Genomic DNA, 13346 nt, shown 5'->3' on the forward strand with positions numbered 1-13346 from the left:
AGCAGTTCGCTCTCTCATTATGCCTGTGATCCCGGACGCATACTTGCACTCCCAGGAATATGCGGCCAGGATATTCCAGGGAATCGATGTTGAATTCCCTGGAATATCCTGGCCGCATATTCGCGGAATCGCAACTATGCGGCCGGGATCTCAGGCATAATGAGAGTGCGCCGATGCCGTCGGACCAAAAATCCGACGGTCCGCTCATCTCTAGTCTTTAGTAACAACAGAAAAAAAAGACCAAATGCAGGAATGACATCATTTGTTTCTCTGCTCTGCACAGACTGTCCCAGGGAAGATGGATGCTGATTGGGCAACTCCGAGTCAAATGAAGAAGCCTGGCCAGCACAGTGTGGCACTAAACAGTCTGCTAGAGCTGCAATATTAAAGTCAAAACTAAAAGCACACTTAAGGCAAGCATTAAATGGGTAGTCCGTTGAAAATCTTTTTCTTTCAAATCAACTGGTTTGAAAGAGTTATATAGATTCGTAATTTACTTCTATTTAAAAATCTTAAGTCTTCCTACACTTATCACTGCAGGAAGTGGTGTTTTCTTTTCAGTCTGACACAGTGTTCTCTGCTGCCACCTCTGTCCGAGACAGGAACTGTCGAGAGCAGCAGCAGCAGCAGCAGCAGCAGATCCCCATAGAAAACCTCTCCTGCTTTTTAACAGTTCCTGTCTTGGGCAGAGATGTCAGCACTGTCTGACTGAAAAGAATACACCGCTTCCTGCAGGACATACAGCAGCTGATAAGTACTGGAAGACTTGAGATTTTTAAATAGAAGAAAATTACAAATCTATATAACTTTCTCAAACCAGTTAATTTGAAAAGAAAAAGATTTTCGCCCTTTAACTATGTATATATATATATATATATATATATATATATATTTGCTGTTAATATATCTTTTACTGTATATATCATGAGATGTACACATTAATTACATTTTGTACTAAATGCTTTCACACAAGCCAGGTAGGTAAGTGGATGATATTGTTTTCACCCACCCCCTCCCTGTCATATATAAAAAAATGTCCTGCCTGGAGCTCCTTTTTAAAGTGTCACTGTCGTTTCTTTTCTCTTTTTTCTTTTTTTTTGCAGAAATCAATAGTCCAGGCGATTTTAAGAAACTTTGTAATTGGGTTTATTAGGCAAATATGCCATTATCTGCATTCAAAGATCCTTTCCCCAAGTCCCCCCCTCCTTCCTTTCTCTCATCCACTGCTCATTATCAGGAAATCTCGACTCTTTTACATCAGTCGGGAGATTAGTAGCCAGCAAAGAGCAGAGAACAAAGATTAAACAGTGGGAGCTGTGTGAAAGCCGCTATTCAGAGGTCAGAGAGATCAGTGCTGACTGTCAGAGGAGATAGCCAGTGCTGTAGCTGTAAATTAACTCTTTGTTGTCCTGTTTTGGTGCCTCATCTCTCTCCGCCCCTCCCCTCTCCATAGAGAACAATGAAGACAGGGGGAGAGCTTCAAACTGCTTTTTCATGATAAAAATGCATTTTTTGGCTAATAAACCCAATTACAAAGTTTTTTTTTTAAATCGCCTGTACTATTAATTTCTGCAAAAAAATTTTAACAACAGTGACACTTTAAGTCTACTCACCCCCCCCACTCTATAAGAAATAGATATGAACAGCATTTTCATAGCGACAGATTCCCTTTAAACATCAAATCTGATATCTCATGCTACTGTCTATACTATCCATAGCCTTCCTACAGTTTAAAAGTGTATTGCTGACTTTGTCAGTATGGCAGCTATCCCCATGTCATTCTTCTGTCCATGTGACTATAGTAGGATTCCATGTAATCCTATGGACTGTGGCCAGCAAACTTCAAAAGGACAGAGCTTTTTATTACTTTTACACATCTTGTTTTTATTGCCTCAGAGCTCAGATGAGAGCAGCATTGTTATTCTATCACCCACCTATTCCTGTGCTGGACTTTCTTCCTACTTCTCTAAGTGGGCAAATGTAACAAAATACCCGATTGTATGGTGTAACGGAGCTATTCTCCCCCGTGCATAGTTCTGCGCCTTCCATGAAAGCCTCTGCCTTTGTTGCCATAGCCTTAGATCCAGAGAGATGTTAATGTCATCATTATTACAATGTTCTCCACAGTTCAGCCAAGACTTCTGCTCTACGTGATTTTGTTTTGGAAATTGATGAACTTTTTGGCTCTTCGGAAATAACAGAAAATTCCAAACTACAACCAAATGTTTTATGTCGTGCAGCTGCAGCTCGGATCAGATAATGACAGCAAATCCAATTATACTAGTCACATTGAAATAATCGGGGATTAGAGAGGAGTCATAGTCACAACCCATACAACCAATGTACTATACGGCATATGCTTCCCTGCAGTGGAGAGTAGTCTGATACTATCCCCATAAAGTATACTGATGCTTAGCATCCAATGAGTGCCTAAAGGACATGGTCTCTGTCAGATGAATAATACATTTCATGTGAAAACCACATTCTTTATGGAATTTCTAAATATTGCCAATAACTGAACTCAGCAATGCTCAGAATCCCCGTAGAGAATCAACAGAACGCTGGCCCAGTGTGCGCCATTGATTCTAGGGGACATCCCAGCAGTCAGACCTCCACCGCACCAGTTGTGCCCACTTTAACATATCCCCTACCCACAAGATAGGGCATAGCTGTGAGACTGTAAGAGGGTCTAACCCCTCACCCCCTTCACCCCCTCAACAAGCCCCCTGACTCTCCTTCCCACTTTCAACTCCCTCCTCACTCCCCCTTCCCACTGCTCTATCAGCCCCCCCCCCCCCCCTCACTTCACCTTCACCCCCAAAGTGTGCATTGATAATACTCCCTCTGCAGGTTAAAGGGATTGTCCAGGATAAAACAATTGATAGCCTATCCACATAGTTGATGGTGAGGTACAATGTAAAGATGAGCAAGATAACTTTTCAAAAGTTCGGTTCAGCTTTAATGTAAAGCTCTGATTTGTCCGAATCAAACTTTAAAGGAATGGCAATAAAACAGCTAAATGATTGCAGGTGTTAAAGGACAAGTGCCATGAAAAACTTTTTCCCAGTAATTGAAGCACATTACAAAGTTATATAACAGTGTAATATGCTTCAATCACCTATCTGCCTCCCCTCCCTGTCTTTTCCCCCCTCCACCCCCCAGCAGGAAGTGTTCTAACTCACACAGACCTAATGACTGTCGTCACCGTCACCAGGCAGCTCCTTCTTGTGAGAATGAGTCATCAGCAGGAGGGCTGCTCTAGCTCCTGTTACACCAACCTCCCCTCCACTCCTTGTCAGGTGACTCTGCTTGCTCAGCTTATCTTCTCTAGTGACATGACTCCTTCACTGAGTCCACGGCAGCAGGAGAGAGGGTATGAGGGGAGGGGGGAGCTGCCTATGTGCTGGAGTCAGTCGGAGGGAAGATAAGCAAGTGAGATGTGACAAGTGATGGCTTGCAGTTGTTCAGCCAATGGGAGCTGAGCAAGCCTGTCACCTGACAAGGACAGGGGAGGGGGGAGGCTGGCTGTAACAGGAGAAGGAGCTGAGAGAAGAGCTTGGTGACGGTGATGACAGTAATCAGGTCTGTGTGAGTTAGGACACTTCCTGGTGGGGGGTGGAGGGGGGAAAAGACAGAGTTATATTACAGAGTTATATAACTTTGTAATGTGCTTCAATTACTGGGAAAAAGTTTTTCATGGCACTTGTCCTTTAAGCTGTTTTACTGCGGTTCCAAAAGTTCACTCATCATACTTATCTGTTGATATTCCCCTGATGTCCTTCTTCTCAGTTCCAATGCATTTTCTCCAGTGACAGCCCACCCAGTCAATCACTGGCTGAGCTGGCTGGTGATTGGCTGAGCGGGCTGTCACTCTACAGTTGGCACCGGAGACACAGAAGAGGACACCAGGGGAGTATAGACAGGTGAAAATAATTTTTCTTGTTTTGTAGATGTGCGGCCGCCATCTTTCCAAACCTTTTTGCAAAGTTCGGAATGAATCTGGTCTTGGGAGGCTCGGCTCACTCATCTCTAGTACAAACTTTTAGTCAAACACATTTACTCAAATAAATTTTTTTATAAAGAATGATTTAGAATAAACCAAGGGGGAAAAAACTATTTGGGATGAGGTGATAGTTTAGGAATGACATTTTACCATAGGATTTTGTTATCTTTTATTGTATAATTTATTGCGGTTCTCTAGAATTTGGGCTTTGTGTTTTACTGCTTTCTTTAAGATTCTGACAGCTCTGGCTGAGGGAACTGCTTAGAATTCATGTCAGCTTAATCCTTATTTTTTTACCTAAAACATCTGGACTATCGTTTAACAGAAACTCACATAAAAGATACCAAAAAAGGGTCAAATGGGATATCATATTCCACAACTCATATTAGTTCAGTACTTACAAGTGAATCAAAGACTTTAACCCCCGAAAAGCATTTCTCGAGATTGATTTAATTTTGTTGTTTTCTATGAACCTGGAAAGACAAGTAAAATTGGTTATGTGACGAAACCTCAGCGGTGGACATGGCATTTTTATACATAACAAATTGTATAGTAATGCACAAAACACATTAACAGCAATAGCTTTATGAATTGATGCTTCATTAATTCTAGCACTAAAGGATAATGGGAAAAGCCCAGGGAACAATTACCCTCCAGTCCAATCAATATCCACCCCACCCCCGGCCCCATTACTATCCCTTGTTCTGCATACTCACTGTTGTATAACCTGAGAACAAATGGGCGTCAAGTCTTTTGCTATCATTAGCCTATTTAAGTGTTCTAAATAATGCATTTGTAAGTAGGACAGAGGTTCAATGGTTAAGAATTAATGTCAACTACAGTGGCACCGTAATGGGGTATAGGGACATGCAAAGAGTGGGAAGCCAGGTACCATGCATCATAATAAACATCTTCCCTCCCCAGATCAACACAACATTACTCAGACAAGAGCACTGGAGTCATCTACATGAAACATGACATAGACAAGATAGAGAATTAGCAGGAGTACATCCACCATGGTTGCTTCTACACATAGTTTATATCTTTTTTTTTTCATTACAAGTTTTGGAGTCTACTCCGCATGAAATAATAATAAGCATTGATGAATAAGACATGAAAAGTGGATGTAGTCCTGCAGTCCCCCAGCAAATAGTGCGGTGTATATGAGTTACAATGATAGCCATGGGTTGGTGCTTATACTTACAAGTACTCTAGGTGAGGAAGACCAGTAAATGCATCATCACTGATTGCATCAAAAGTGTTTGAGGTGAACAGTCTGCGTAAGTATAACACACACAATTAGGACACCGAAGAGAAAGTGGTTGGTTTAAAAATGAAATCATAAATTAAGTCGCTGAAAAGGAGAATACTGTCACACAAAGGGTTAAAGGGAAGGGCGGGTTAATGTATTAAACTACTGGATGTGTTATATCCCTCGTAACACTGTTGTCGTTGGCATAGTCTGTTGCTGTTGATGGACTTTACTTTTCTCTCATATGGCCATTCAGGAATATGCTATATACTCATGGGCATACCCACTGTACAAGGGTAGCAGGCATAGCAGCTGGTGCGGAGCTTATTCCTGCTCAGGTACAGGTGCAGTTAGTGATGATTATGGAAGGGGTGTGTGAAAGTGAATGCCATCCAATGCATTATCTCTTCTTTTTTTATTTTACTTTTTCCTTATGTATGTACTATTACATCCCTGTGTGCTATATCCATGTTTTGTATAGTAATTGGTGTGCACATGTTCCTATACGTACTTCTGTGCTTCCTCCTTTATACTATATCATGGTGTGACATCACTGTGTGTGTAATATTATTGTGCACATTGGGGCACATTTACCATCTGAGCCCCTAGGGTACATGTAGTTTGTGCAAAACTCTGTGACTTTTTCGTTGCATAAGCGGGGACTCCTCCTGCGTGGTAATGGCGGTAATGTACACCTAAGGAGGTGTAGGTTTCTGCACCCGCCAGTCCTGCTGGATTTAAAGTGTCACTGTCGTGAATTTTTTTTTTGCAGAAATCAATAGTCCAGGCGATTTTAAGAAACTGTAATTGGGTTTATTATCCGAAAAATGCATTTTTATCATGAAAAAGCAGTTTGAAGCTCTCCCCCCTGTCTTCATTGTTCTCCTATGGAGAGAGCTAAAGAAAAGACCAAAACAGGACAACAAAGAGTTAATCTACAAATCCCTCACGGGATATCTCCTGTGACAGTCACCAGTGACCTGTCTGAGCTCGGATTACAGCTGTCACCCAGCTCCGTGCCTGTAATCCTCTGTTATCTGCTTTCTGCTGCCGGCTAACTCCCTCCTTCCTCCTCCCCCCTCCCCTCTCCCTAGAGCAGACAGGGGACGTCTGATGCAACAAGTCACAATTTTCAGATTTTTCAGAGTGGATGAAAAAGAGGAAGGAGGTGGGGACCTGGGAAAAGGCTTTTTACATGCAGATAATGGCAGATTTGGCTAATAAACCCAATTACAAAGTTTCTTAAAATCGCCTGGACTATTGATTTCTGCAAAAAAAAAAAATACGACAGTGACTCTTTAATAAGAGGTGTGTGCCTCTTAGTAAACTCAGTGGGGTGCACTGATGCACCCCCAGCCGGCCCACTCTGCTGGCATTCATTACAAGGAACAGGCTGTACGGGGGCGGATCAGTGCACTAGGATCAGTAGCCCCGCCCCCCTGCAACAAAGAAGCCTAATTAGCATAAGGATCACAGAAACGGCACCAAGGATGAAAATAAGAAACTTACTTTCAGGGACCCACAAGATATCAGCAGGGTCGATTCTTCTAGCCTGTTAATAGTTTCCTTTAAGAGGGGTACTCCAGCGAAAAAAAAATTTCTTTCAAATCAAATGATCTCAGAAAGTACCAGAGATTTGTAATTTACTTCTATTAAAAAATCTCCAGTCTTCCAGTACTTATCAGCCGCTGTAAATCCTGCAGAAAGTGGTGTATACTTTCACCTTTGTCCATGTCAGGAAAGAAACTGTCCAGAACAGTAGAGATTTTCTCTGGGAATTTGCTACTGCACTGGACAGTTCCTGACACAGACCGAGGTGGCAGCAAAGAGCACTGTGTCACACTGGAAAGAAAACACCACTTCCTGCAGGGCATACAGCAGCTCATAATTACTGGAAGACTTGACATTTTTAAATAGAAGTAAATTACAAATCTCTCGCACTTTCTGGCACTAGTTGATTTTAAAGTCCAGGTTTTTTTTGAGTATCCCTTTAAAGCATTTTTCCTATACTGTGACATCACTGTAAAGTGCTATACTTGTACTGTGACATCACTATGAGCATAATCCTATAAGCATTACTGTATGCATTATCTCTATGCATTAGAGAAACCAAAGCAACCATTAAACTTTATATATTCTGGGCTTGCTGCCAAAGGTGGTCATGATGAAGTGGTTCCCATAGTTACTTATAACACCACTATATATATATATATATATATATATATATATATATATATATATATAAAATATTATTTTGTGCACGCATTAGACATTCAATATATTCATAATACAGTCATATGCATGAGGCCTTTGCATCTAAAAAGGGGAGTACCAGCAGATTCCAGTGCCTAAAGCCAAAATAAATATGTATTCTGTGAAAATCCTACACTCAGAGTCATTTCTCATTAATTATTCTGTGTGACATGTTCCTGCTAGAAAAATACTGAATAATTGGACTTGCAGCTTTTCATAGTCGATGATATAACAGGTTCTGTGTCATTTTCAGAGACCCAAATCAAGACTTCTGTAAGCTATGAGCAGCCACTGGGCAGAGATTGTAGAGAATACATACTATGGATGTAGGCAGTCCACATGCCGCCATATAGTGCTCTCATGCTTACTTTGGAACATGGATGGGGAACCTTTGGCCCTCCAGCTTGTTACAAAACTACAATTCCCATCATACCTGTCCAGCTGGAGGGCGGAAGGTTCCCCATCTCTGCTTTAGAGTAAGGCCCTATTACACAGGACGATCATCGTGTGAAAAATCGTTATATTGTTCTTTTTCATTTCTTTTTTCAGTGCTATATTATCTGATTCGTCTCAAGGTGGCGCTGTTGCTATGGGTGTATGAAGAACCCTTACACTCTTTCCCTAAAGCACAGATTGCACTTGAAGAAGTGGCAATAAAAATCTGACAACGTACAAGCACAGAACAATATTTCATTCTTAGATAAATTAACTTCATTTACATAGAGCTTTCCAATTTATTTAACCCTATAGCCAGTAAATCAAAGATGCAATATGTCTGATGGGAGTCAAGTCTGTAAAGCAGCTTTGTATGTCCTATGTGGCAGGATACTGTGTCCCACCCATCAGTTGTATTCTGCTTTCCATCATTTGCTCCAGTAGTGCTAATATGTTACACAAGCCTTCTTTACTGACAACATATATTAATATTGCCATTAAATATGAATACAGGGCCGGACTGGCCATCCAGCAGTTTGGACAAATAACAGTGGGGCCGCTGGGCTGAGGGGGCCTATCCTCTCTTCCCTTGCACAATGCTTCCTGCATTGCACTATATGTATATTTCCAGGGAAATATAATAGTCCATGTCAGCAACTCTACTACAATCCACCACACTATGTTAAGATGAAGCAAGGCAAGCAGAACAAAGCTTTTGCCTCAGGGCAAAAGATCCTAAGTTTAAGAGCATATATGGATATGTCAGAATAATTATTTCCTCTTCATGACCCCAAAATATACTTAGTTTCTTTGTACCTATCTAGTGCAACATTTTAACATAGATCCTGCCCATCCTGCACTCTCCTATGTCTCTTTTGGAGATGATCTTGGTGTCTTTCTTCTTCATAATGGCAGCCACAAAAACCTAGATGTTACATATTAGACAAATATATTTTTCACACAGCAAAAAGACTGGAAGCACTCCAACATAAAACCTGACATGGACAGGAGCCACAAGTAACGGTTTCGAGGGTATTCTATAGCTGGCATTAGGGGTATAGGGGAATGCCTTGGTTTAGTAGAATCTGCAGCATCATTGCTCTAAGTTTAAAGCGAATGTAGCAGCAGGTATATCACTTTAAGATTAAAACATCAATAGACCGGTGCCGGTACAGGGATACTGGTGCTGCGGTCCTTTTTTTTTAAACCGCCGCCCGGTTTCCGCACATGGCGCAGGTCTATTCCCGATCACCAGCCCGGCCCGTCCCCAGTGGGAGGAAATCCCCCCCATTCTATGACGTGGCTCAAGTGCTTGAGGCCGGGCCGGTGACCGGGAATAGACCGTCACCGTGCGTGGGAACTCCAAAAAAAGGACACTGGCCTCCCTGGTGTATAAATCTTAAAGCGATGGACCTGCTGGTACATTTGCTTTAAGAGACGGGTTTGAGATCCCAACTGAACAGTTAACGCTGCAACATCTATATCTACATGACCACACAATTTGTGCTTGAAAAAAAGGTTTAATACGCCACCAGAAACAAGGGCAGACAGCAGTTATATTGGCATCACAGATGGTATATTTACAAGACCTTCCAAGCTGTGCAACATCCTCATTCTGAGTATTTTCCATTCATAAATATGGGCCAGCTAGGCAATACCCAATGAGACAGTTGATCTGACAACTTTATTGGTGTTTTTCTTAGTATTACAATGTTTAACTTGTCACAGATTAGTACTATGAGAAGTTGCTACTGTTTGGCAGCGGGATAGTTGCTATATAGCAGCTGCAGTTGAGTCTACCCTACCTGTGTTATCCCTACTGGACTTTATAACACTTGCTGCACTGTCAACAGACATTATACTGTACAAAACCCAGCTGCACAGTGGATCCTACTAAACAGGTCTTATGGTACTATTACACGGAGCGGAAATTCGCCCCGATCGCACGATTAACGATTTTGAATAAACAATGTTTTTTTTATAACGATCAGCGTTTACACAGAACGATACATCGTACGGAAAAATTGTTATGCAATCGTTTTGCGATCGCTTAAGCCTATCTCACACATAGGCGAAATTGTTGAAAGAATGTTTACACGGAACGATCTGCGATAATTTGAGAACATGTTGAAAGATCAAAATGAACGATTTCTCGCTCGTCGTTTGATGGTTTGCTGCGTTTACACGTACGATTATCGTTCGAATTTGATCGTTATCGTGCAAAAACGAACGATAAATCGTTCCGTGTAAAAGGACCATTAGCTTCTACTGCACCAACATATTCATATAAGGAATTGATTTTCTGTGACGAAAAGATGGGCTACATTTAGTATTTATATCTTCTTGTTCATCAAATCCTTTAAATGATGCAGACCTTTTCAGTTAAACTAATGGTCCTTTTACACGGAATGATTTATCGTTCGTTTTTGCACGATAACGATCAAATTCGAACGATAATCATACGTGTAAACGCAGCAAACGATCAATGACGAGCGAGAAATCGTTCATTTTGATCTTTCAACATGTTCTCAAATTATCGTTGGTCGTTCGCAAAAAATTCGCAGATCGTTCCGTGTAAACAGTCTTTCAATGATTTCACCTATGTGTGAGATAGGCTTAAGCGATCGCATGACTATTTTTCCGTACGATGTATCGTTCTGTGTAAACGCTGATCGTTATAAAAAAAACATCGTTCATTCAAAATCGTTAATCGTGTGATCGAGCGAATTATCGCTTCGTGTAAAAGTACCATTAGGCCACATTCACACATCCACAGAGCTGTCCGCAATTGCATGAACCCATTCATAGGTATATGCACGGATGACGGTCCTTTTGTGGTTTTGTAGCAACTATGGATGTGTAAAAGGGTCCATTGAAATCAATGGGTACTATATAGTGTTAACTCGAGCGAAGTGCTCAATCAAGCCTCAGGGTGCTTGACCTGGCACTTCATGCTTCCCAGGTGCTTGTATACAAAAAACAATGCATTTTCACAGTCTTAAACCACATGGGGGGAGATTACATTTACAAGGGGCATCTGGTTAAAGCGAATGTACCACTAGGTACATCGCTTTGTGTATTTTACATGAACAGACGAGTACCAGCGCTGATCTTGGGGAAGGTACGCCAACCCTCAATATGACGATCTCCCCTCCCCTCTGTGATGCGGCGCCATAAAAAGCAAGTCTTGAGTAAATGCTTGAGTCTTCCATTGTTTTCAATGGGGCTCGTTACATGAGTCGAGCACTTGAGTATTGAAAAATACTCAACTCGAGTAACAAATACTCAACTTGAGCATTTAAGTACTTGATCAACACTAGTACTACACTGTCCAGTTACGGATCCATACTCTTTTTCTCTGCCTGGTTGCCAGTCAGCCTCTAGACGCGCACTTTCATTAGACAATTGTTCTGTGTGCAGGCTCCTCTGGCACACCATGCGGCTGCTGCTGCCCACACAGAATCACTCTTTACTTTTACTGGTCTCTCTCTCCTTAATACAACACCATAGCACTCTGTGGCATCCTACTGCCCCAAACATCAGCAGCAAGCCCTGCAAAGGCCCAGGCTGGTACTAGTCATCTCCTCCTGCAAGCTGTCTACCAGAGCGCCATAACTCCTGGAAGTTAGAAACCCTAAGGGTATGTTCACAAGTAAAATAGGTGTAATTCCACAGCGGAATTACGCCTGCCTCAGTGTGTCATAGCATCTTAATGGGAAAGCGCGTGCTCCTCCCCAGCCGCCGCTCTCCACTCAAAGAAGTGACATGTCACTTCTTTGAGCGGAGAGCGGCGGCTGTGGAGGAGAACGCGCTCTCCCATAGACGGGCTATGGGACACTGAGGCAAGCCGAATTCTGCCGCGGAATTCCGCCTGTTTTACTCAGCGTGAACATTCCCTAACAGGACTTGGCAAATGTAACAGTCTGCTGGGCAACCTTAAAGTGATAGTGTCAAACCCCTTACTCTATATGCAGTTCTCTGCACCATACAAGGTTAGATACTGCACATGTAATATATACCTGTATAAAACTTGCCTGTGTCTTTTCTCTTCTCTAAAATCACTTAAACGGACAGTGACGGCACTAACTTAAGTCTTTTTCCTCCATAATGCAGCCTGTAAAGGACCTGTGGTGACATCATTGTCACATGATAAGGTCCTTTAATATATTCTCTAATGTTACTGCATTGTCTCTTGGCTGCAGTTTTGCCCTGATTTGTGCAAAATTACGGTAAAAAGCAGCAAATTTTTATGCAAATTATGACTGAACATATTGTCTGTTTGGGGGGCCATGGGCCTCTCAGAAACTCAGGGCTCCGGGCTACTGCCCGAAACGGACCTATTATAATCCGCTACTGAGTGCCACCACAGGGGACATTAGGCATCACACTGTTCTAATTAAAATCATGATTCCATCAATATAAACCATGGATGTGTTTAGTCCTTTTAGATTGAGAGATGCTGTTTGTAGCCACCAATCTTGCTAATAAATATGGGTCTATACAGGGAAACCTCTCAATTCATTATTAATATCTTTAATATAATGTACTACATAATACATAATATATGTATTCTTCTTATCCAGACTTCCCCTTTAAGATTCATTAAATGAGACTGGAGCCAGTTAAACACACTGGTTGCTATGGTTACACTACCAACTATAGTGTTTTCTATGAGGTTGCTAGGCAGTTCCTCCCAAGACAATTGCAGGTTGCTATGGCCACATTTACCGGCGTAGGCCGCACCTTTCTCTACCTGACGCATTCGATTTTTCTAATAGAATTGAAGATTCTTTCATCACTAATAGGTGAATATTGGTGGAGTATGTATCCAGTGATGTATATATCCAGGGATCTAGGATATCCAGTAATCCCTTGTTCTCGTTGCTGTAGAGTCTCTTGCCGTTTCATGCTGTGCTTTCTAATCACCTCGGCAGCTGCCTAGCAACAGTCTCCAAATGTTAGGAAATTTACAGCACAGTCGAGATGTTATCCTGAAGCCACAACATGCGGCGGCGCAGGGAGATTACTCCTGACTGCGGTCGGAGCTGCGGCTTTCACTGCACTAATACAATTGTTAACCCCCAGGAGTTAGAAAGAACATGAATCATCTTTATGGAGAAAGAACAGACATTACATGACATCACATGGTATTCGGCCAAGAAGGCAGTCTCTTTAAGTTCGCCTATGGTTTTACATTAGAATACGAGACTTAAAAAAAATAGATCAGAAAATGACCTTGAACTGAAAGGGACTGTCTTATTAAGATTAACCAGAACTTAAATGGATTCTCTTATAAGAATGCCTTAGGCCACATTCACATCATATTCACATCACATTTCCCTCTAGCTGACTATGTTTGAGCGCTTAAAAGGAACCTGTCACCATAAAAATGCTACCTAAGCT

At 41.8% G+C, this 13346-nt stretch overlaps 1 protein-coding gene across 5 annotated transcripts in view; it reads right to left on the reverse strand.

Moving 5' to 3' along the window:
- LGI1 (leucine rich glioma inactivated 1) overlaps positions 1-13346 on the reverse strand; it is a 57513-nt gene that overhangs the window by 13283 nt on the left and 30884 nt on the right. For 2 of the 5 annotated variants that reach the window (XM_069978985.1, XM_069978982.1), the window contains exons 3-4: positions 5208-5279; positions 4405-4476 (exon numbers count right to left, since the gene is read on the reverse strand). In XM_069978985.1, coding sequence (XP_069835086.1) covers positions 4405-4476; positions 5208-5279 — 144 coding nt within the window. Of the gene's footprint in view, positions 1-4404; positions 4477-5207; positions 5280-12686; positions 12989-13346 lie in introns of those variants that run through there. The other 3 variants (XM_069978984.1, XM_069978987.1, XM_069978983.1) reach the window with 3 other exon arrangements.

This window comes from Dendropsophus ebraccatus, chromosome 8 (genome assembly GCF_027789765.1).
Source record: "Dendropsophus ebraccatus isolate aDenEbr1 chromosome 8, aDenEbr1.pat, whole genome shotgun sequence".
In the NCBI taxonomy this organism is placed as follows: domain Eukaryota; kingdom Metazoa; phylum Chordata; class Amphibia; order Anura; family Hylidae; genus Dendropsophus; species Dendropsophus ebraccatus.